This window comes from Diuraphis noxia, unplaced genomic scaffold (genome assembly GCF_037042655.1).
Source record: "Diuraphis noxia isolate RWA-SAM2 unplaced genomic scaffold, SU_Dnox_SAM2 contig0001, whole genome shotgun sequence".
Classification (NCBI taxonomy): Eukaryota; Metazoa; Arthropoda; class Insecta; order Hemiptera; family Aphididae; genus Diuraphis; species Diuraphis noxia.
The window spans coordinates 73843462-73869950 of NW_028301711.1; the positions used below are offsets into that span (position 1 = coordinate 73843462).

At 28.4% G+C, this 26489-nt stretch overlaps 1 protein-coding gene across 1 annotated transcript in view; it reads right to left on the reverse strand.

Moving 5' to 3' along the window:
* The window catches only part of Gad1 (glutamate decarboxylase), a 138736-nt gene that overhangs the window by 49129 nt on the left and 63118 nt on the right, over window positions 1-26489 (reverse strand). Inside the window, exon 3 of the mRNA XM_089215070.1 lies at window positions 7423-7659. Coding sequence (XP_089071196.1) covers window positions 7423-7659 — 237 coding nt within the window. The remainder of the gene's footprint in view (window positions 1-7422; window positions 7660-26489) is intronic.

Consider the following 26489-nt stretch of genomic DNA (forward strand, 5'->3'; position numbering starts at 1 on the left):
GATAACACCTACCAATAATAATTGTGAATATTCCATTTCCCTCTAATTGTGCATTAAACGCTTAAAATATATCATACAATTTTTTAGTTCCTATTAGAGAAATAATACTCCGTAGATAAGATGCATACCTAATACATTTTTGATTACCAAAAAAAAAAAAGCGTTATTTGGTTAAGTCAGTGGTGGCCAAACTACGGTCCGCGGGCCAACTCCGGCCCGCCATCATTAATATCTGGCCCGCGAAAGAAGTATAATATTTTAAATTTACGTATAAAAAAAAAATTAAAAATATACAGTATACATTCTTCATATTTAATCCCGTATCGCCATATCGTAGCGTTTTTGTTGTTACAATGTAATTTAATAATATAAATAGCATTACCGTATCTTATCTTATTTTCATACGATCACCTATGGCTGTAGAAACTACAATACTACAATTTTATATTAGTAGTATAACAATATATAGTAATACAACATACAGTAATGTTACTGTGCTCGTTGCGCGACCATTTTTTTTTTTTTTTTTTTTTTTTGATACATAAACATTTTCAAATTGTGCAGATTGTACGCATGTATAAAAAGGTTGAGAATCACTGCGGCTTAATCGAATTTAACCGAGCTGTGTGAGCCATAATAAACCAATATTGAGGACTGTGCAAATGTACACATTTTTTTTTTCACGATATACATTATATGGTATATACTCATCCATGCTCTCGCACTTATTACTCTTTGATAAAACAGAAACTAATTTATTTGTTCAAACAACATTATGATGGATTGTTACATGCAGATTAATGCAAATAGTATAATTTAGTCGAGTAGGTTCACTTTTATCGTCGAACACCAGATGGGTAATTATGCAAGCATCGTTGAAGTTTAATTAAACAATTAACAATTACAAACTAGAGTGACGGTATATCACGAATAGGATAAAAAATGTATATTTGTCACGGTACGTAGTATATTAATTTTTAGATTTAGACCTTAGCGACAGATTAGTTATTTGTTTTACAGAAATTTTAACTCTCTGCTGATTAAAAATTCAACTTTGTGATTCTACTATACAGACTATACGATTAATAGAAAAAATGCTGTAGTTTCTACTGTTTCTAGTAGAAAATTAGATCTAGTTTATACTTTGATAGGTCAAACATATACAATATATTTTTCACTACTTTTAAAATAATCTAGTAAGGCGGTAAATAATAAAATTTAAAAAAAAAATGAATATTTGTTAGGGTTACTAATATTATTATCAAATTAATTGATTATTAAACATGGTTACAAAAAAGTTAAAAACCTTCTCTATTCAGAATCGTTTTTTATATACGATGATAAGTGTATAATTGAATTTAACTTGAATAGATCCACTATGGTAACCCAATAAATTACGAGGTACACTCGACACCTATTATAGTATTGACGCATTCTATACAGGAGAAACCGTTCTTTGTGCTAGGTATTCTGTAGGTATACCTAATACTTGTCTACTTTTTAGATTCTGAGCGGAGCGATGAATGTATTGATTTTTCAATGATGTGAATGTTTTTTTTTTTGTGTGCATTTCATCACCTTATGGTAATTCCATGGTAGTAAAAATGCTCTAATTTTCAATTCTAGCATATTTTCTTATAGGACAGTGAGTTTTTATATATAAGGGATAGTTCTTAAAAGCGTCGGTAAAAATCACAAATGAAAAGCGGGAATTCCTGAAGAAGTAGAAAAAATCAGTTCATATTGTTAAGAAAATTTCAGCAATTAATTTATGGGCTATGGACCAATTGCGCCTAAAACAAAATTTGTATTTAAGGGTCAATATACCAATTGCGCTGCATATATTTTTGGGTCAGTGTACCAATTGCGCTGCATATATTTTTGGGTCAGTGTACCAATTGCGCTTCTTATATTTTACGGTCAATATACCAATTGCGCTTGTATTAAAATTTGCCTGATATTTATTGATCAATTGATTACTAGCTAAAGTGACTGGTTTTAATATATTTTATACCAGTATCGGGAATTTTATGAAACATTATTATTATCACGCACATATTTTGATCACGGAAGTATGCATTTGAGTGATGTACGAAAATTGTATTATATATTTTTTTAAATTAGCATATTATTATTATACCTCGTGGTGACTAAATTAATTATTTTAATATCTTAATGTAGGCAATTGTTCTTTTATACTTATGATGATTATATTCTCCTTTCCTCGTAGTGAAAAAATGTATTATTGAACAAATATATTATTCTGTAAACTAACCAAATTATATTATTCTAAATTGTAATGCCATGTTCAAATTATAATTAAAAAAAAATATTATTATTATTAAAGCATGCAAAATACAAATATCATGTAAACATCATATAAACTCAAAATCTTATTACTTTATGATTTAACCACCTATTCTCTGATTATTATTAATATTATTTTATTTTAGATTTCATTGACTAAACTGCATAAACCTTGTAAAACTGTATAATACATGTAAAAAATGTATAGAGCGCAATTGGTCTATCGACCCTAACATTTTTAGAGCGCAATTGGTCTATCGACCCTAAAATTTTTAGAGCGCAATTGGTATATCGACCCTTAAATGTTTAGAGCGCAATTGGTATATGAAAAGGTAATTTTAAGCGCAATTGGTAAACTCCCAATTTATGAACTTGAATTCATTGCCGGAATAAAAATGCACAAATAAAAACAAATAGAATAAACCCAAATGACTGCAAAAATTGACCTGAACGTAAGCATAACACTTAACGAAATAGAAACTGCACTTAAAAAATGCCAAAGAATTCAAATTTAACACAATATGATGTAAATATCCATCACAGTGAGTAGTAACAACGCACTTAATGTACAGAAGAGCGACACCCACTTAATTATCTTTTTATTTAAATTTTAATATTTATTGAATTTTAAAGAAATATATTATTATGCTGATTTCTGAATATAAAATGTTACTTTGATATAATGTAATAAATTACTTCGGTATTTTCTATTTTAAAAATACAATATAATGACAAAAGTAATCGCCAAAACTTATTGTTTATGTTTTAACATAGGTACCTTATTTTTTAAAGTTTATTTACACATAGAAACTACAGAAATTATTGCCGAGAAAGAAGTTTTCACGGGCTGAACATATATTGCACATAAGCCTTCGTCGACTCAAACTGTTAAAACTTATATTATAATACTTTTATGGATGCAACATGATACACAATATGTTATATTATTATGTAAATATAACTCTAAGGAAATTTAAACTTAGACCAATATGTGTTTATAAATGAAGGTGCAAAGTGCCATAGTCAAAGAAAATGTCCGGCATAAAATACACTATACAGTAGGAATATAACATTTTCTTGGAAAATATCTAAGTCACTGATGTAATAAAATTATTTAAAGAAATATTGTGAAGGCCTAAGGGAATATCTAATATTTATTTTATTTTTTTTTTTTTTTATCTCGGAACGCACGATGATGGATGATATTATATTGTGTAGAATATTATGGCTAGGTCATATTTACGTATAGATTGAAAAGAATCGTATAACTATCTGTTATTATTATATTATAGACGTCACCGAGATTTGAATCGGAAAAACGCGTACAATGCATAAATATATCACTATATCAGATATATGTATTTTATTCAATCGATTTGAAATAAGTATCACTGAAAATATAAAACAGATTCTATTGTCCTTTTATCGAACATCTTGTGATTCGACTACGGAGAAAAGTCTATATAGAATTATATTATTATTTACTTATTTCTGTTGCGGTCTTTAGAAATTATTATAAACGGACGTCGTACTTATACGGTCTGAAAATGAACATAATAATAATGAAAATATTTTAACGGTTTAAAAGGTATAAATAGGAGTCCAAAAAATAAACTCTAATCAAATTATTTTTCCACACAATGTACAGCAAGGTACATATAACCGACCGCAAAGTAAACGGCGAACTAACAAAGTCACTCAACCAATGCAGCGGATTATCATAGGTACATCGAACATATTTTGTATAAAATAATGAACACGTAATTTTAATGATTGTAATATTACCATCAGTGAAAAATATCAATTCGAAGATCATAATTGATTAAATCATGAAAAAAAAAGTATAAAAAAAGTGAGTGCTGTCGGATTCTGTGGCGTAGTAGTATTTACATTATATATTATATATTTATATGTGTATTGCATATAGGACGTATAAAAGATCTAACATAATATTTAAATGTAATTTAACTGTAAAAAATATAATCAGATGATATACATGATTGTACGTACAAAAGGAGTTTTACGAGTAGTACATACTATAATAATATAATAATAATATATATATTGAAGTTGTGTTCGTATTATACTATATAAACCGTATGAGTTTCTGACGGATTTTTGATTCGAATTTCTGCGGCGCACAACAATGAACCGCAAATGGTAGATCGCGGACGCGACTCGGAAACCCTACGCCGTACGTGCAATATTACTACCGCAGTTTGTTTTTACATTATTATCATCGCCGCAGTCATCATTTCGAGGAGGGCGCCTCCAAAAGGATGTTAGTAGTGGTGGTGGTGGGGGGTGAGTGGTCGGAAAAGTGGTGTGCCGGGAAATTAATCCGATTCAAGATTATGATAATGAAAACATCGAGGCACGGCGGATGTCACCGAACACACTACGGGCACACGACAGACGTCAGTGGTGATAACACCCCCTCGCCGCCCAAAATCTCCGGGGCTATTCAAAAACGATTTCACCCCAAGTGAATACGCACAACAGCCGCGGTGAAGATTTCAACAATTGTATTATGCGCGTTATGACCGCGGGTCCTTTGGTGTCGTCACATAATAATAATAATAATAATAATAATAATATATTATATTATCATTATGCGCATTGTCAACCACGGCCACTGCGCAACGGTCATCGGCATGTTATTAAATATTTTGTAAAACATAAAATTATTATACATGGTGAATCACCAAGCGTGCCAAATTGCCAATTGTGTTTATTCAAATTCTGAATTCTCAAGTTTTCTTGTAAACAATATTTAAAAATTAGCATTATAATTTATTTTTATTTTTTTTTCGTTGGTATGGATAATTATATCTAAGTCCTAATAAATTAGGAGTGTCTTGACACATATTTATTTAAATGAGAACCAAATTCCTTGTTTTTTTTTCGAAAATGCTGACGTACTATTGAAATTCAAACGAATAATTTTTATTTTTTTGATTATTAAACAGGTGGATGCAAACTACATTTTTTCAGTAAAATATGGATGTTTTGTAGTTCAGAAAATAAGCAGTTTAGCTGCTATATTAAATTACAAATCTTAAATCAAATGAAATGCTGCTGTATATAATGGGTATAGATACTAACTGGTATAGATAATATGCTGTATACATTAATTATACATACTATGCATGATCACAACTTACAATAGTAACATCACTAACATCATACGTAAATGCTTAAAACGTGTAATTTTGAGAACGCTGTTGAATTGAATACTTTCAAAGTTACAACCACCAATAAAATGTAATATCAACTATTAAGTTTGGGAATACGTACAATTTAAGTGCCTATATGGCTCTAAGTAGTATAACTAAAATACATTCATAATAGTACCTATATAGCTAACAAAGTTTTAATAAATTATAAAAGTGATGAAATTAAAATGAAGAGTAGTAAAATACAGGAAACTCTGTAAATTGTTGGCCTTTAAAGTATTTATGTGTACATTACTTACAAATTTCTAATTAATCAAGTATACCCAAATTCTGAAAAAAATGACTACTTCTTAATATGATATCAATAATGAATATAATAAATGATACCAATCATTAATGGATGTTTTGTAATAAATTCAAATTATGTAAATAAAAATATTTTTTAAAAAACCATACTAATTTTTGAGATGGTGAGTGCATACTATGAAAAAAAAAAACCATCCTATAGCATATTGAATCTGGTATACTAAAATGTGTTTTGGGAATCTCTCGATAGCAGACTTTTAATTTTACTTCAAATCAAATTTCATAATAGAAGATATTATACGAAATAGTTTATGGATATAAATTAATGATGACAAACATAATAATATACACATAAATAAATAATATATCCTGTATTTAAGACTGTAATAACTTTATACAGTGTACTTCTTCTGATTCTCCTAACCTAACCAGATTTAGTGTCTAAAGTATTAAATTTTGCTACTACTATTACATATGTATGATGTATACCGTTCTTATAAATATGTCATTGTTAAATGCACAAGTTTAGTATAATGCTCAACCAAACAATCTTATCGAGTAGGTACAGTACACGCCTGTATAAATGTTTAGGGATACGTATTTGTTGAAAATCGATTGCTCTTTCGTGTGTCGAAAGCTGTCACGTACACCGGCCACAATTTGATGTGTAGAGCACCACTTGTTCTCGAAACACTAATATCAAGGGCGTTTTTGTCGTCAGAATCATCACACCCCATACCCCTCGATAAAGTTTGAAACCCTATATGACACATTGGGAACATATGTTTCTTCGTATAAAACCGTACCGTAACGTGTTGTATTTAATATAATAATATATTTTATGTCGTATGTACTTAATTGCGTATCTTATGTATGCGCCCATATAATAAATAATAAGCATAGAGCCCGGAATTATATTCTTTAAAAATATCCAAAATAAGATGCTAATATTATCTTAAAAAGTTGAAAATATTCTTTAAAAATCATAATAAAATATGCCAAAAACATGCTTTTTGCTTGGAGCTAGCTATTTTTGTGTAGTAATTCCATTTTTTGTCGGGCATTGTTATCTTAGATTAGTCACATATCTTATATAGGTACTATACAGTGGATTGCAGCACATTATTACGTAGGATATAACAATCGTATATACGATGGACGATGGTATATAAATAATATATAGGTAGTATATTTTTAATATCATATATCATTATCATTATTATCGGACATAATATAATTTATATTATTTACGTCACTGCAACCAAAAATATCGAACATCTATACAAATTAATCGATATATTCTCTATAATACTCTTTATTATACTACGAAATAGGTATTCTTTTATCTTGAAATATTCTCAAATATGCAAAAAAAAACTTTTGCCATTACCTATTACACCTGTTTCATGATTCGTAAAGGTTTCGAACCCCCGTCTGACTGCATAGACTCATAAAAAATATGCAAAAGAATATAATTCCGGGCTCTAATAATAAGTTTTGTATACGAATACAAACCACGGAAATACGCTTTTGACTTTGAACTTTTGAAAACCCTACACCATAATCGCACATGAACTCTTTCAAACACCGAAACGGTTTTTGAGAATGCCATCATTGAAAACAAATTTCTTACCTGTTTTTACTTGATGCTTGAGTGTTAGACTGCAATCGTCGATTAAATTTTGCAACGGTACACCTTTGTCGGGAATTTCCAACATCAGAAGTCGTAACATCTCCTCGGGGTGCTTAAAATGCAATACTTTTTCGTCTCTATCATTAACGTCATTGATATAATCTACTAAGATATCAACAACTTTTAATAGAAACTCTCTGGTTGGTGCCTGTCCGGATAAATTATGAGGCAATAAATCTGCAAAAAAAAAAAAAAAAAAAATGGTACATGTTTTGTAAATCTTATGGAATTTAATATGATAAAATGCATATTTAAGAGAAACTTCAACTAATGTATACAATATACAAAATGAGAAGTTTTAAAACAAAATATATATATATGTAATAAAGAATTTCAATTATGCGAATTGTAAACATTATAAACTTATTAATAACTTAATCGATTGAAATATAAACATATACATAATTAAAAATTAAATGAAAACATTTTGTTAACATTAAAAATGTATAATAGTGACTATTTAAATACTATGCAGAATATTTTTAAACATTTTTAATTATATTAGTTAAACTAAAAATTTTAATTAAAAAGTGTTTATCCTAAAGTGCTTATATAAATATTTCCTTCGATAAAATATGTTTTGCTGGACATTCATAACTGAAGAGGATGTCAGCGCACTGTTTGTTTTCTACAAAACTAATTTACGGTTAATCATTTTTTTATGCGTTTTGGAATAATCTTAGAGTAAAATCACCCATTACAAAAACGATAAAATTAATATTTTTGATAGTATGATATATCAAAACATTTTAAATATTATTTTTTATTTAAAAGTCGAATACAAATTTAACTAATAATAAAAATATAAAACTGATATGTCATACCGTCAAAAATATTATTTTGTTGAATCTTTGTAATTGGTAATTTTACACTAAGATTATTCAAAAGTCATAAATAAAAAACAATTTTGGGTGAAAGCGTTTTATCTATGTTGCGTATCGTGGGTTTGAGCGAGAAACAAAAATTGAACTGATGTCCCCTTAAATTGAATATCATGAATTGTTATAACTTACTTTGCGTACATGTAAAACAATCATAATATTTTATACGATTCATAGAGTCTCAGTAGTTAACTAATTGTATAACAAGTTCATGTTTAACATATTGTATTAAGCAATTTACTTATTATCAACATTTTTCTCGCTTGAAGTCAAAGCCAAACGTCGAAATCATAAAGATAGTAAATATATTTTATTATTTATGTGTTTATATTATTGTTGTTTTCCGTCGCCTCTGCATTATAACACTAAACGTGTACGATGTACTACAACAGAAACATCATTGGATTTTAGTAAACCATTATTTCACCAAGAACGGCGATACAATGGAACCCACTTTGGACAGGGCTTATGGGTCCAAATCCAATAATCCATGTCATTTTTGCCGGTATTGTGTCGAGCGAAAATCAACGACGTACGCCGGATATTAAAATGTGTGACCAACCGTAAAATAGGAATCTTTCATCCCCCATTTGTTGCTGGAAACATGTAACGGGTTTTTTTTTTTTTTTGTTATTATTATTATATACAGTTTTTTTTTCGTCTTTCAAAAGTCTAATTGAATCGCCCCGACCACCGATGACTATACGTTATTGTTGATAATCGGAAATAAACCAAACCAGCAAGGTAGAGTGCGTCTCAATGGATTTCGATACGCGTATGTAATAGTAATCAAGTTATTTGGATATCGATTTGTATGTGCACGGCAAGAATCGAGATCCGACCGAAAAGCTTTTCACTTGAAACGAAACGTTAGTCGACCGTATTGCATGCTATATGCGTATTCAACATGACGAAGAATTATATTGGTACTTAAGAACTGTGATTAAGATTTATGAGTTTCAATTTATTATTCGTTATTATAGTCGTTATTTCGATGTTATTAAAATTAAGTCATTATGTTAATAATAATATTTCATGTATAGTAAATAATTTATTTTTATTAATTTATATACACGGTTATGATTTTATACCCGTGATAAATACTGTCTAAAATTGAGATAATTTTTTCCATTACTATTATACTATGTCTTGAGCAGATGAGTTATGAATTATGACGATGCTATGCATAATAACTCAGTAGATATAAACACTGTTATGATTTCTGACATAGCTACTGAAGTTAAAACGAATTCGAGAACGTCTAAACTCCAAAGTAATTATACTATATTATAGAGAGTGAAATAATTGTCAACGACACACTTGCAGCTGCAGAGGGTACAAACGTGAATTCTGTTTTTGAGCGTTAATATAACAACAACAACTGTGCTAGACAACATTCGTTGGTCTGTATATATGTTGTGTTGTATATAATAATGGTGAAGATTCATAAATATTTATCATATTCACACTTTGTTAGCTGTCAGGACTCGACAACATTGCTTGAATACAAATCATATCATCCGAACAAAACAGTGTTTTGTAAATACGGTGTTGACAATTAAATTACACGATTATTTGCATACTGCACCTAGGTGTATAATGACTATAATGTTGTATTTACTAAAAAACTAATTTTAAATTGAAATATTCGCGTGACATAAATAATTTTATGAAAAATATAATTTAGGTCCTTTGAAAATGTTTCCATCGTGTGCATATTATTTCTTGTGCATTATCTTCTATAGTTTCTAGTGTAATATAGGCACAGCGAGAGAAATTGAGTTTTTTTCCTATGTTTGTACGAATAATTTAACTATGAATTTTTTTAGATAATACTGCGGACTCAAATCACAAATAACCGTCATTTCATTTCAGGAGAATGTACATACTACATTGTGTTGTTTGAATTTTAAAGTTATGTCAAAAAATGTCTGCATGAAGATCTTAGCAGTCATATGAAATAATGTTTTTGTTTTCATTGGAAATATTTTGGAAATGAGAATGTTTTTGAGAGTTAACATAAGAGATATTATTTTTAATTTGGGCGAGAAACGTAAAAGTTCGCTAATTCAAATATAATCGCGTTGATAAAAGGATTATAATACGATATATACCTACAATAGTTCATCCATTATTATCGTTTCATCGATTATAATTTTATGGTTATTATGCAATATTCAATGTAATATTCAGAAGTGTTACTATTCTATATGATTTGTGAACGAACAGATTATTATTGATATTTTTTTCTGTTTTATTAATTTAATCATAATGAATACTAATAAGCGTCTTAGGCACTCTAAAACCAACAATTTAATGTAGACCTATGTAGAGATATGAAAAAACTGTAAATTTTAAGTGCATAATAAGAATATAGGTACATTGTATGTATTATAGTATTATAACCATATTTTCAGGGACTTAAAAATGCACCTAAAAATCATAAAAAAGAATTTTTAATGGAATTTTATCAAAAGCACTTGAGTTAAAAAAAATATAATTATAAGGAATTAGCATCATTATCAAAAAAGCTCCCACCCCCTAAACTCCAAAAAAATAAAATACATTTTCGTACATTTTTCCATTAAAAATAAAATCTAATATCTAAAAATCATTAAAAAAAATCATCAAAATAAGAACTTAAAGATTTCATATTTGAGATCCTATAGTAACATGAAAATATTCATATTATATTCTGGTAGATTCTAAATTCAGTTAAAACAAATTAGTAAATAATATAAGTTCCCTAACATTGATCATAGCATTAAAATTTAGCATTATAGCATAATATTATTGAGGAAGTCAGGAAAGATTAAAACAAGGATTTTATTATATTGCTGTTTTATGTTAAAAGTACCTAAATGTGTTAATAATTTTTAGTTGATACCTCTTTATAAACACAAAACAATTATTGTTATATATTTTAGTTTTTAATAACGTTAAGTATGTTGTTAGTTCGATGTATTTCTCGAGCAATATAAATATATTCTTAAATACCTATATGTATTATTCGGTATAAAATATGTATTTAAATAGTATCACAGGTTACGTCGACATTCATAAGCTTCGATGATAGATCAAAAAATGAATAAAAAAATTATACTTAATCGTGATCGGAAAACGATAGCGAATGGATAGAACATGTACTTCTTTGAAATTCCTAGAATTATTTCACGCACGCTCAGATAAGAAGCTGTTGATGAAATCGAAAAATGAACATATTTTCAAGTTTCTACAACAATTTCAAAACACTACATCTAGAGTGACAAACTTTTTGAGCATTCCTTTTATTTTTTACTCCGAAAAGTATTCGTAGTATTTGATAGTTGGTAAGATGCTTGGTGTATCTGAAATTCTGAACAACAATATTTTTCCTTCTCCTCTTAAAATTATAAGGATTATAAGTTTTCCTCAATAATCACAAAACTTTATCAAGTCACCCCCACAGCTTCAAATAAGAGCATTTCAAATATTCTTAGTATAATCTAGAATAAAATTTGCCTGAGCACTGGTTCGACATTTAACTATTGTTAAAAAAAAAAAAAAACTAATATTAATTATATTATAATTTTGTTATCATACACATATACTACGTATTGCATGATCATATATATTAAGAAAAAAAAATTATCAAGTAAAAAAAGTGGGTAAGTCGAGGATGTCGCTCTGCTGTACAGTAGGTTACTGTAATGGATGGGATTAAATTTGAATGCAATGATAGGTATCATTGTATACGAAAAACGATTCTGCACGGAGATGATTTGTCAGTCTAGGATATATTATATTTCAATATTGTCATATATTCTATTTTGAAACAAATATTTTATTTTTCAATTAAGACGCATTTTGCATAAGGCATGGTTAATCAATTAATGTAGTTATTATGTAGTTATCATGAGATTCATAATACCTTATATATACGCATACCTGGTTTGAAGATAAATCGTTATCATTACTCGATTTCATAAAAATTTAAAACTTGAACGCTCAAAACATTTTTCCTATAATGACGCTTCAAATTTTCTCTATAGCTATTTGAAGCAAAACTTGTGGAAAACTTGGTGTTAAATTTTATAACCTTAGATATAAATACAAACAATATTATGAATTTTGAACTACAAAATAATTTGCAAGTATTCATGGTTTTGACGAATTTTTGTCAATATTTGAAATTCGAATGCTAATAAAAATTTAATTTGAATTTCCGGTGGACATTTTTTTTTTGTGATAAAGATTGACAAATTTGTAAGGAACCTTGTATTAAATTTTCAAATCTTAGATTTAAAAAGAAAATTTTTTATGAATTTCTAGCTTATAATAATTTGCGAATTTACGTGATTTTTACGTATGTTGTCAAAATTAAAATTTAAATGCTTGTAAAAAAAAAAATGTGACTATATATTTCTTGTATTATTCAACTGCTATTGTAAAAATGTTTTAGGAGCCTTGTATTAAATTTTCAAATCTTAGGTATAAAAGGAACATTTTTTATGAATTTCTAGAATAAAATAATTTACGAATTTTCGTGATTTTTACGTATGTTGTCAAAATTAAAATTTGAATACATGTAAAAATAAAAAAATTGTGGCTATACATTTATTTTATTTTTCAACTGCTATTTTAAAAATATATTATGAGCCTCGTATTAAATTCTCAAATCTTCGAATTAAAAAGAAAAACTTTTATGAATTTCGATCTAAGATAATTTGAAAATTGCCGTAATTTTTACGTATTAAGTCAATATTTGAACTTCAAATGCTAATAAAAAAAAATCGTGCCTATGTATTTTTATAATTTTTTAATCGCTATAAGAATAACTTATGAGGAACTTTGTATTAAATTTTTAAGTATTTTGATAAGGCCAAAAAATTTTATCGACACTTCAAAAGAAAATTTTCAGAAAAATTGAAAATTTCAGTTGTCTATAAATATCTCAAAAAAGTCAAAATATTTTGAAAATTAAATCATGTAAAGGAAATGTCAATATTAATAACTGATAAAATTTTCAAGTATCTGCGACTTATACTTTTTGAATAATAACAAATATTTAAATTCGTTTCAGGATAAATCGTTATCGTTACGCTATTTCGTAAAAATTTAAAATTCAAACGCACTTAAAATTTTTTTCCTATAATGATGCTTCGAGTTTTCTCTATAGCTACTTGAAGGAAAACTTATGGAAAACTTAGTGTTGTATTTTTAATCCTTAGTTATAAACGCAAAATTTTTTATGATTTTTCAACTTCAAAATTACTTGCAAATTTTCGCGTTTTTGACAGATTTCGTAAAATTTTGAACTGTAAACGCTTATTAAAAAAAATTGTGACTTACGATTTTTAATTTTTTTTAGCTACAATAAGAAAAGCTCATAAGGAACCTTGTATTAAATTTTCAAGTTTTTTTGGTCGTCCAACATTTTTTTTACCGACACTTCAAAAAAAAAAATTCTCAAAAAAATCGAAAATTTCAGTGGTCTATAAATAACTCAAAAAAAGTCGAAAATTTTTGAAAATTAAACTGTATATAGATATCACTAACATTAACATTTGGTGAAAATTTCAAGTATTTAAAATGATTAGTTTTTGAATAACAACCATATAAAAATATCGATTTGGTCGAAAACGGGTTTTGCGTAAAAATTCCCGTTTTTCTGTCATTTTTTTTTTGTTTTTCTCGATTTTTTTGAAAACTGTTGGAAAATGTTTACTTTTGACCTTTATAGTGCACCAAGGATCTTCACTTTTACATCGGAAACCACCCCCAAAGTTTGAAATCGAAGCATTATTTCGACTAGTTATGCTGTAAACAGACACAAAAAAAAAAAAAAACACATCATTGTAAAATCAATACATTCATCACTTCGATCAGTATCTAAAATAACAACAACAAGCGGTTACTTTCGTTACTATAGTAGAAATTTAATTTAATTTAATTTTTTTTTATTCTAGTAGTCCTTTACTGCATTAAGCTGAACCTATGTCCAATTGTCATTACTGCAGTGTAAGCTTGGACGCAGGAAGTGTTTTTGAAAAATGACCCGACCCAACCGAGCAAAACTACCGGATATTATGGCGGAACAACCGTCGCGGGGACGAAAAAAGAAAATCTTTTGTCGATGATACCTATATAATATAATGTAATATATTATAATAATATTATTGTTGTATTGTAGCGGTGGTCGTCGGTCGCCAAAACCGAAGCTATACAGCCGCGGACCATCAATCTCGTCGCCGTTGGTGTGGGTTGTGGATGGTGGAAGTTTAACCATATACGCGAATTATTCGAGGAAACAATGAGCCGAGTCAACCCGTCAGCCACCTGTGCCAAAAGGCAGAATTAATTAGCCGCTCGCCGCCAGGACGGCGGTGAAGGGTTGGCGGCGACCAGTGGGTGGGTGGAGGGGGGGTGAGATTTTATTAATGACGGCCGCCTGTTTGTAACGTCAGCTGCAACCAATGGGCTCTTTATGGTAACCGCCGCCCGTAAACGCCACTTCTGCGACACGAACGTGGGCGCGCGCGCGAACGCTGCTCACCCGTCCGCCCCCCCGTGCCACCGCTATAAATCACGCGGCCGATTGTTTAGTATTATATACGGGCTGAATTTAACAACCTCCACCGCGGTCCCTCCACGCCGCCGTCGCCACACCGCACTATGGGACGCTGCACATTCCCGGTCGAGACGCGTGCAAGTAATATGCCTATATATAATTTATCATATACACTCGCGGTGATGCGCTGCAGAAGAATATTATTACAGGCGGGTACTTGACGTGACGACCACGAGTGCGGTCGAGGACACGATATGTGGTATATATGGTTGCGGTTGAAAAAAGACGCTAATTTTAAGGGCATAAAGACCAGATGAGGTGTATATACCGCCTCGGCCGGATGTGGTTGCAGTGTACATTGTACACGCATAAGACATTATATACTTTAGTATAATCTACAACACGATGAATGTAGGAAAAACAAGTCAAATTACAATAATTAAGTATATAACAATTAAAATTAAAGTATCAAATTAGGTATTATTTAAAAAATGTTTACACATATAACATATTGTATATATATATATTATAATTATTAATACACAGGTTATATGTTATTATTTATTATTCATAGTAATAAATATAATTTAGATTTTCAACAGTAATGAATGTATTGATTTTATTAAACAACAAATTTAAATTTAAAATATACATTTATTTATTTCAAGATAGCATTTAGTTCATACTGCAACATGTACATTTAAAAAAGAATCACCCTGTATAAAGTATATTATACATTTCTAGGGTGTAAGACATAAATTAATTGATTTCAACATAATATCCACAAAATATTATGTTATTTTTATTCAATGTATATTATAATATTAACAATTTTATTTATATATATATGAATACGGACAATATACAGTATGATCAATTGTGTTAAAAATTTTAAATTAATTAACATATAACCTGTGTATTAATAATTTTATATATAATATATGTATACGATATGACCAATGTTTAAAAATGCGGGTAAGTGGTGAATGTCGCTCTGCTGTACAGTAGGTTACAAGTGGGTTACTGTAATGGATGGAATTAAATTTGAATCCAATGATGTTATATCATTGTATACGAAAAACGATTCTGAGCGAAGACAGTTTATCTGTCTAGGATATATTATAGATTATTAAACATTTTCAAATCTTAGATTTAAAAAGAAATTTTTTTATGAATTTCTAGTTTGAAATAATTTGTATGTTATATGTTGTCAAAATTCAAACTTTGAGTACTTGTAAAAAAAATTTGTGACTAAGCATTTCTTTTATTTTTCAACTGCTTTTGTAAAAATATGATAGGAGCCATGTATTAAATTTTCAAATCTTAGATATAAAAGGAAATTTTTTTATGAATTTCTAGCTTAAAATAGTTTGTGAATTTTCGAGATTTTTACATAATATGTTGTCAAAACTCAAACTTTGAATGCTTATAAAAAAAAAATCGTGAATATGTATCTCTTTTATTTTTCAACTGCTATTGTTACAATGTGGTAGAAGCCATGTATTACATTTTCAAGCTTTTCTACTGAACACATACATTTTTATCGATATTTATAGAAAAAAAAACTAAAAAAGTTGAAAAATTAAAATGTCAGTTAACAGCTCAAATCAAATTGAAATATTTTGAAATTTCATCAAATATAGAAAACGCCTATATAAACATTCAGTGAAAATTTCAAGTATCTGCGGTCATTTGTTTTAGAGTTACACCAAAATAAAAAATCGCTAAAAGTGAAAATCCAATGTTTTAAAAATTTAAATTTCAAATGCTCATAAAAATTTAATTTGAATTTCCGGTGGACTTTTTATTTGTGATAAAGATTGAAACACTTTTAAGGAATCTTGTATTGGATTTTCAAATCTTAGGTTTAAAAAAAAATTTTTTATGAATTTCTAGCTTAAAATATTTTGTGAATTTTTGTGATTTTTACATATTTTGTCAATATTCAAACTTTGAATGCTTATAAAAAAAAATTGTGACTATGAATTTATTTTATTTTTCAACTGTTATTGTAACAATATGTTAAGAGCCTTGTATTAAATTTTCAAGCTTTTCTGCTTAACAAATACATTTTTATCGATATTAATTTAAAAAAAACTAATAATGATTGAAAATTTCAAATGCCTATGAATAGTTCAACTTAAGAAAATTTTGAAAATTGCATGGTGGATAGAATATACTTATTTAAACATTCGGTGAAAATTTCATGTATTTATGGTCATTTGTTTTAAAGTTATATCAAAAACCAAAATCGATTTTGTTGAAAAATGAGTGTGCGTAAAAATTCCTTTTTTTCCTTTAAATTTTAGTTTGTTTTTCTCGATTATTTAGAAAAGTATTAAGAATTTTTTACTTTAGACCCCCTAAAGTACCAACTAGATTCACTTTCTGATCGAACGAGGTACTGAAGTCAAAATTCGAAGCACTTTTACTGCCCCAATACGTGATGACAGACACACAAAAAAAAACACACACATCATGGTAAAATCAATACATTCATCGCTACTCTCAGAATCTAAAATTTTGACTAATACTTTAGATTTTATTTTTTTATATATTTAATTATAATTATTTTTCATATATTTGACTAATAATGTGTAAACAATTTTAAATAATACCTAATTTAATACTTTAATTTTAATGGTTATATATTTAATTATTGTAATTTGACTTTTTTTTCTATGGATTATTTTTCCCGTGGCTTTTTTTTGTGACTACCCAACACGATATATTATTCGGTTTTGGTAGACTCGGGAAAGGGGTAGATAATGAGTAGATGTGTGCAGAGAACGTACAACAGATATCACTATAGATACAATATCAATTTTTATCTCTAAGAGTACAAGCATACAAAATATAGGTATTGTTATTATTATATACCGTCGATGATGTGCGTTCGATATCTTTAGTAAAAAAAAATTTTAACTGCATTCAAAAAATGATAGTATACAACACAGATACGAAGAATTAATTACACAAAATTGATATATAAATATGTTATATAATAATATAACATTATTTAATATTTCATAAAAAACAAATTTTTACAAAACGCATATTTTTTTTTTTACCCAGTAAACGTATTTATTGTATCTGTATTCAACATGGACTGAAAACATAAATATTCCCCTGGAATGCGTTTTTACTTTATTACATTTTTTTTAAACATACAATATACATTTATATTACTTTTTCAAAAGCCATCCATAATAGCCAAATTCGTTCTAGAATAATATATTATTACAAAATTAATGTTTGCCTAAAATACATTAAATGGGTACTTTTTCTTTTTTCTTATTCGTTTTATTGTAATATTATATGATATTACACATTTATACACCAACACTATAATACATCGTTCGGACTTTAAAGTTAATAATGATAATAAAATCAAAAGGTCCTGTACCTAAATAATAATTAATAAATCGTATTTTCCCGTTAATATGAGGCCTGATGGATAAATAAAGGTATTAGGCAAGTAAACAATGTTTTTTAACAAAATCAAATTATTTTAAATTTTAGTAACCATACGCATTTTCAAAAAAATTATAATATAAATGCTAAACATTAAACTCAAAAGTGTATTATTTATTGTCATATGAATTCTATGAAATAGTGTAGAAAATATTTATCAATTGAACCTATATATCTATTAACTAACCTACCAAAAATTTTTCTAATTTTTTTAACTCATAATGTGTTATAAACAATACACTGTTCGGTGCACAATAATTCCATGGGTATCAATATTTTCAGAAATTTACTATTTGTTTTCAAAAATCAGAATATAATTATTGCTGAAATTATAAAAAAAAAAATTAAAAAAATACTATCGTTACAAAAAATATCGAACAAATATACTAATTTTTTTTTAGGTAGTTTTAACTTGCAGTAAAATGTAAAATATGATCAGCCCCTCGAATCATATGATAAAATAACAAACCCAATTCTAAATACTAAAATAATAAATTAACGACCTCAACCACAAACGTTAATAATAATAATAAATAATCTATTATTCACGTCGGTGTCGGTCGAACGCGTATTGTAGGGCGTTTTTAAGTTAGATCAAAGTTAAGTACCTACCTATAGTCATTACATATAGATACGCATACCGACCGCTGCTCGTTGTCGTCGTTATCGAGATGATATATTATTATTGCAATATTTTGAACGCTTCTCGTACACACCGACGACCCAGAACGCGTTTCCTATACGCTGGAACCGGCAGCTCTTGCTCATATATTATACAACATACCACACCGGAATTCCTGAAACCCCTCTTTACTTCCGAGTCCACACTCCACGTTCATAATCTATGATCGCATGACGGTTCGGTCGTGACATAGTTGTAGCACCGCGTACTGTATATGCGGCGATATGACGCAATAACGTATGACATTGATGTATAATACAATAATATTTTTAGATAGTCGAATCGAAAATTAAATCAATTATTGTCACATGCCTAAATGATATGTATCGATGTAGACAAAAATTTACAATAAATTGAAATACATATTATTGTAAAACGTCTGTCTGTACTTGGTGCCGAAAATCTTGTTTCAAATACGGGCTCAGAATGAATCAGGCAGGTCACGCGTTAGAAATTTAAGTGTTGGAATGAAATGTGTACGGGAAAAAGTGATAGAAAATATGCAACTTTGAACGAATTTTTAGATTCTGAGCGACGCGATGATGTGTGCGATCATACATTTTTTATTTTTGTTTGTTTATTTAACATTTTAACATTTTGAGCTTTTTCAATGATCCAATCTTAAAGTTTAAATACTTTTTTTGGCGCGGAGAAAGTGAGTATAGTTGGTACACTATGGGAGGTCTAATACTCAAATGAGAAATTTGTGGACAGTAACATTTCTTAATGATAGGGAAATACAAAAAAATAAATAATAGGGACTTTTTAGAAGAGTAAAGTAAAAGCAGAGGTAGAGTACGTGGACACTAAATTGTGAATATTTCACATAACAAATGTTTGTACTTAATTTATTATTATTTTAAACTATAAAAAACGTTCATTTCGATCCGCGAAATTTTTATTATGCTGTTTGTAGGCATCTGCAGTGCTGCAGTGGCGTTTGTTCGCATCGCCACCACCACCGACGCACGACGGACGACTCAACTCTGTTATTTCACTTTAATATATCGATACAACAATATAACACTATGGCAAATCGGAGGACTGTTTTATGTGCAAAATCGTATATATATTTATGTTTATAGTTATACGCGGGTGAGCTGACTGGCAGTACATAAATATATATATATACATGCACATCACAGAGCCCAAGAACGGCAGGCATTTTAATTAAAGAGCTTAACGCGTGTTCAGGAATTCGCAATAACCCGGAGGGATAACAAAAGGGATTTTATATATACATTTTTTCATTCTTCCCCATCAAAACAACTGCGGTTCGGAATGCACATAAGGCCGGGGACGGGAAGAGCACGCGCGCTCGCTCGCGGATGTGGAACATCTGTTGCTGAACAGCGAAAAGTAATTTTTCACCCCTTCGCGCGTCTCTCGCTCACCCGCACCCCGAGCGCACACACTGTACACGTACACGGTGTACGTGTGCGGCGAGCGTGTGTTTATTTTTTACCCTTATTTGCAAAACGTCCGGGGCTGCTGCTGCACTCCGTTTTGTGTCCGACCGAGAGGGTGGCGATCGGCTGCAGCTATAGGGGCGGCGTTCCTGCGACAATACGCGCACGCCGAGACGACCGAAGACGAAATGGAAATTAAGGAATTCTTCCCGTTCGACGACCGTTTGAAATCCTGTTGTAGAACTACACATTGTAATTAGGATCCAAAGTGAAAGGGCTTCGACGACGTGTAAATATATGCGCCGGAATGATGACTGTCCGCGAGATCGTTGACCGCGCGCGCAATGTCTGATGCGCAGCTGCAGGAGCACTATATATACGTACTATAATGATATTATTAGAGGTCGGATTTTTATGATTTTACATATTTGTTTCTAGTCTTTGCAGTTAAACGGGAGTGAGAAATCTTTACGATTCATGAAACACAGAATTCATAGGAAAAAATTTATTTTGCATAAAAAAGCATATTTTATGGGTTAGAGAATATTTGAGAATATTTTTGTAATATCGGTATATAATGAATATATTTCATGTATATCAGCACTTTGATAGGTATTATGTTCACTAAATAATTCTGTTTATAAATAATTAATTTCTGGATTTTAATAAAAAATAATCTCCTGCAGGTATTCGATTGCGATAGCACGTAATAAACTGATTTTTTTTTTAATATTTAAAGAATATTTTGCATATTTAAGGACATAAAACATCATATATCTGGTATTTTAAAAGAATATTATGAGAATAATATATTGCCTAATTTATGCGACACAAAAACATTATATTTTAAGGATTTTAAGAGAATATAAATCCGACCTCTAGATATTATATATATACGAATACGTAATGTATAATATTATAAATGTTTTCGACAAACGACGAAATTAATTTCGAAGAAGGAATTTTAACAGACTGCAAGACGAATCGTATGTTATGTTATGTATGTTGGTACCTAAATAATATACTTTATATAATAATGTTTCCGTTGATGATATTTTGTTAAGATTCTGCTGCAGGTTGTCAGCGATGGTCGATTTTGTTATCAACGATAGGTAGTATTTTATTATTTTAAACGCATATGCCGCAATAGTTGTATACATTATTGATTTAATTTGCCATAAATTGGCCTGGTAATAAGTATCAATGGATTATTTAACAACCGTTAATATTTGATCAGAGTCACGTGTTATTTTTGAGAAGACTTTTTTCGATTAGCCAAACTTTTACTACGAATGATTTTTTTCCAAGCTTTTATTTTGGACCAGTTATATACAATATGAACATAAAGATTTAAATTTGAGATATATTTTGATGAATAAAAAAGTATAAACACCCAATAGTCATTGTTTTCAACAATCGCGACTGGTGACTGCACACTCGTACAATATTCTGAGTTGATTATTAATCTGAGCGAAAACGACCTATCGCCCAATATTACTATAAATGTACTTAACCTATGACGTACCATGCTCTCAGATTAATTACAGAAGTTTTTATCAGCACACTTCTTTAAGTGGAACACAAATGTTCAATATTTGAAAATACGGTTTTTGAGTATTTTAATTAAAAATTCTAAAAATCATATTTTGAATAACTCCAATATATTAAAGAAAAAGAGATAGTAAGTGAACATGCTTGGTGAATCACTCCTGCGTAGAGAATCCAGTTGAATTTATATCAAAATATGACTTCCATATAATTTAACTTTTCAAACATTAGTAAGAATAACATTCTCAAATAGTTGGAAGAGAAGGCGAAGGAAAAGAAGAAGTAAGTAGGTATAACATTCGATCAGACCAATTCCGTAAACTAAAAAATTAAAATTAGTTAAAATAAAATAAAATATTCAAATATAATGATTTAATAATATTATGCTCTTAAAATCTTAAAAATAACACAATATTTCATGTTTACGTTTTTAAAACGACAACGCAATAATAAAACTATAAAAATACGTATTCGGAGATGAAATATAAGTGTCAACATATTATATTATATTATAAATTATACGCATCAGCGTATCACGCATGCAATCCATTGCGAAAACAACTGCTGCAGAGGACATCGTTGACATCAAAATTATGACAAAACGTTTTTTTTTGCAAGATCTGTAAGTAAATAATGCTGACTCTGAAATGAAAGTGCGGTAAAAATGGTGATGAAATCTGCCACCGGTTCAAAATGAATTAATGTACGCGTTGGTGTTATATAATTTGGTCGGTTTTTCATCATTCAGAGTTAGGTATCTATAGTACCTATCTTCGTACGATATTATTATCTGATGATCAAAGATTGTAGTTTTTAACGATTTAAATTATTTTATTTTTAGCTTTAAACATCCATGTCATATTATTTTGTATAATAGTATATTATATTTTATAAAAAAAACTATCTGTTGTTTATTCGGTCTATGATTCTTGTTTAGGCGTAAATTAAATTATGTGAATAAACTGATAACCTATTAAAATCCTAAAACCTCAAACTACATTAACTAACTTTTTTGTTGCAAAATTTCTTATGAAAGTAAATCCTTATTTACAAACACTTGGTTCGTAATATTTCAATAGTCCATGATCTATATATATTATGGGCTATGAAATTCAATTTTGGTAGTCAGATATATATATTTAACTTAAAGACCTCAGTTATTTCAATTATTCCAATCTATAAATTTGCAATTAATAGTAAATTTTCCTAAGCATACCTCTAAGTTATCATTGCAACACAATAATTTTTATTCACATTATATTACCATATGAAAATCCACAAAAATGTCACTCGATTTTCTAATCTTGCTTCTATACTTTACCAGACAATCCTCCTTTTTGACTTAAATTAAATTTGTCACATAATCTACTTAAAACTGTATTAAAATAAAATTAATAAAAATGAATCTTTTAAGTATAGTGCCAGTGGAAGCCACCAAGTCCTACTTCTATCACATTTAGTCATTGTATAATAAATAATAATATATATGATGAATACACATTTTAGGTACATATTTTTCTTTTTTTTTCTTACTTATTTTATTTTTTTAAATAAAAAATAATAATATTTTAACATCATAATATAATTTTATACGCTATCGCGCGTTCCATTTTTTGGTATGTTTTGTTTATATTGAAAAATCCTCAAAGGTTTTATTCGTGTCACTTAATTTCTGTGGAAAAGAACTTTTTTTTCTTATTCCCGCATGTAGAGATCCACAACGTGCCTGAGAATTGAGATAGAAGTGATAGAACGCGTTGACATTAAACGTCAAAAGAAAAACAAAATATGAAAAGATCACCGCAGTGATATGACTATATTGGATATTATTTTTGTCGCCAACTTTCTTCATTATTTTGGTATATCACAACATCGCGCCAGACGTGCACCAAAGCCGAGGAAGAAACCAACGAAATGATATCAATAGATTATCGTTGGTATATATAAAATAATAATATATAAATAAAACGATTATTGATTTTTTGATGTTTAAAAATTACACCAATAAAGCGATATAATAAAGTAAATAATAATCAAGGATTGCTGTGTAAGAGAAAATAAACTTTGTTTTCAAATGCTTCTAATTTATTTTGTGTAAGCCAAATTATTTATTTTATTGAATTTAAATTAAATTTGAAATAACCATAATATTATAATAGTTATTTATACTTTGTGAATTTAATTTTACGTCTTAAACGTCAGTCGGCTGCTGCCTTTAAATATTTTATATATTAATATATATGTTGCTTACAGTGAGAGCAGTTATGTGCATGAAATAATTTAAAAAACGTAACGTACATAGATTTTTATCAACCATTTAGAATTTAGTTCATAATTTCAAATTAAAAGTAAGAATTTTAGATATTTATATTATTTCAAACAGAATTATCATTACATAAGAACTGGCTATATTGTTTTTATTTTTACTTATTTATTTGATCAATGACTTCTTATTAAACATGGAAATAAAAAAAGCGGGTAAGTCGTGGATGTCGCTCTGCTGTACAGTAGGTTACTGTAATGGATGGGATTAAATTTGAATGCAATGATAGGTATCATTGTATACGAAAAACGATTCTGAACGGAGATGATTTGTCAGTCTAGGATATATTATATTTAAATATTGTCATATATTCTATTTTGAAACAAATATTTTATTTTTCAATTAAGACGCATTTTGCATAAGACATGGTTAATCAATTAATGTAGTTATCATAATTCATAATACCTTATATATACGAATACCTGGTTTGAAGATAAATCGTTATCATTACGCGATTTCATAAAAATTTAAAACTTGAACTCTAAAACATTTTTCCTATAATGACGCTTCAAATTTTCTCTATAGCTATTTGAAGCAAAACTTGTGGAAAACTTGGTGTTAAATTTTATAACCTTAGATATAAATACAAATAATATTATATGAATTTTGAACTACAAAATAATTTGCAAATATTCATGGTTTTGACGAATTTTTGTCAATATTTGAAATTCAAATGCTAATAAAAATTTAATTTGAAATTCCGGTGGAGATTTTTTTTGTGATAAAGATTGAAAAATTTGTAAGGAATCTTTCATTAAATTTTCAAATCTTACATTTAAACAGAAAATTTTTTATGGATTTCTAGCTTATAATAATTTGCGAATTTACGTGATTTTTACGTATATGTTGTCAAAATTAAAATTTAATTGCTTGTAAAAAAAATGTGACTATACATTTCTTGTATTTTTCAACTGCTATTGTGAAAATATTTTAGGAGCCTTGTATTAAATTTTCAAATATTAGGTATGAAAGGAAAATTTTTTATGAATTTCGATCTAAGATGATTTGAACATTGCCGTAATTTTTATGTATTTAGTCAAAATTTGAACTATAAATGCTTATAAAAAAAATGTGTGACTATATATTTCTTTTATTTTTCAAATGCTATTGTAAAACTATTTTAGGAGCCTTGTATTAAATTTTCAAATCTTAGGTATAAAAGGAAAATTTTTTATGAATTTCTAGGATAAAATAATTTACGAATTTTTGTGATTTTTACGTATGTTGTCATACAATACATGTAAAAAAAAAATTGTGGCTATACATTTATTTTATTTTTCAACTGCTATTGTAAAAATATATTATGAGCCTTGTATTAAATTCTCAAATCTTAAAATTAAAAAGAAAAACTTTTATGAATTTCTATCTAAGATAATTTGAACATTGCCGTAATTTTTATGTATTTAGTCAAAATTTGAACTGTAAAATCTTATAAAAAAAATTTGTGACAATATATTTCTTTTATTTTTCAACTGCTATTGTAAAAATATAATAGGAGCCTTGTATTAAATTCACAAATCTTAGATTTAAAAAGAAAAAAGCGGGTAAGTCGTGGATGTCGCTTTGCTGTACTGTAGGTTACTGTAATGGATGGGATTAAATTTGAATGCAATGATAGGTATCATTGTATACGAAAAACGATTCTGAACGGAGATGATTTGTCATTCTATTTAAATATTGTCATATATTCTATTTTGAAACAAATATTTTATTTTTCAATTAAGACGCATTTTGCATATGGCATGGTTAATCAATTAGTGTAGTTATCATAATTCATTATACTTTATATTATCATAGATATACATGTACCTGGTTTGAGGATAAATCGTTATCATTACGCGATTTCATAAAAATTTAAAACTCAAACGCTCAAAACATTTTTCCTATAATGACACTTCAAATTTTCTCTATAGCTATTTGAAGCAAAACTTATGGAAAACTTGGTGTTAAATTTTATAACCTTAGATATAAATACAAACAATATTATGAATTTTGAACTACAAAATAATTTGCAAATATTCTTGGTTTTGACGAATTTTTGTCAATATTTGAAATTCAAATGCTAATTAAAATTTAATTTGAATTTCCGGTGGACATTTTTTTTGTGATAAAGATTGAAAAATTTGTAAGGAATCTTGTA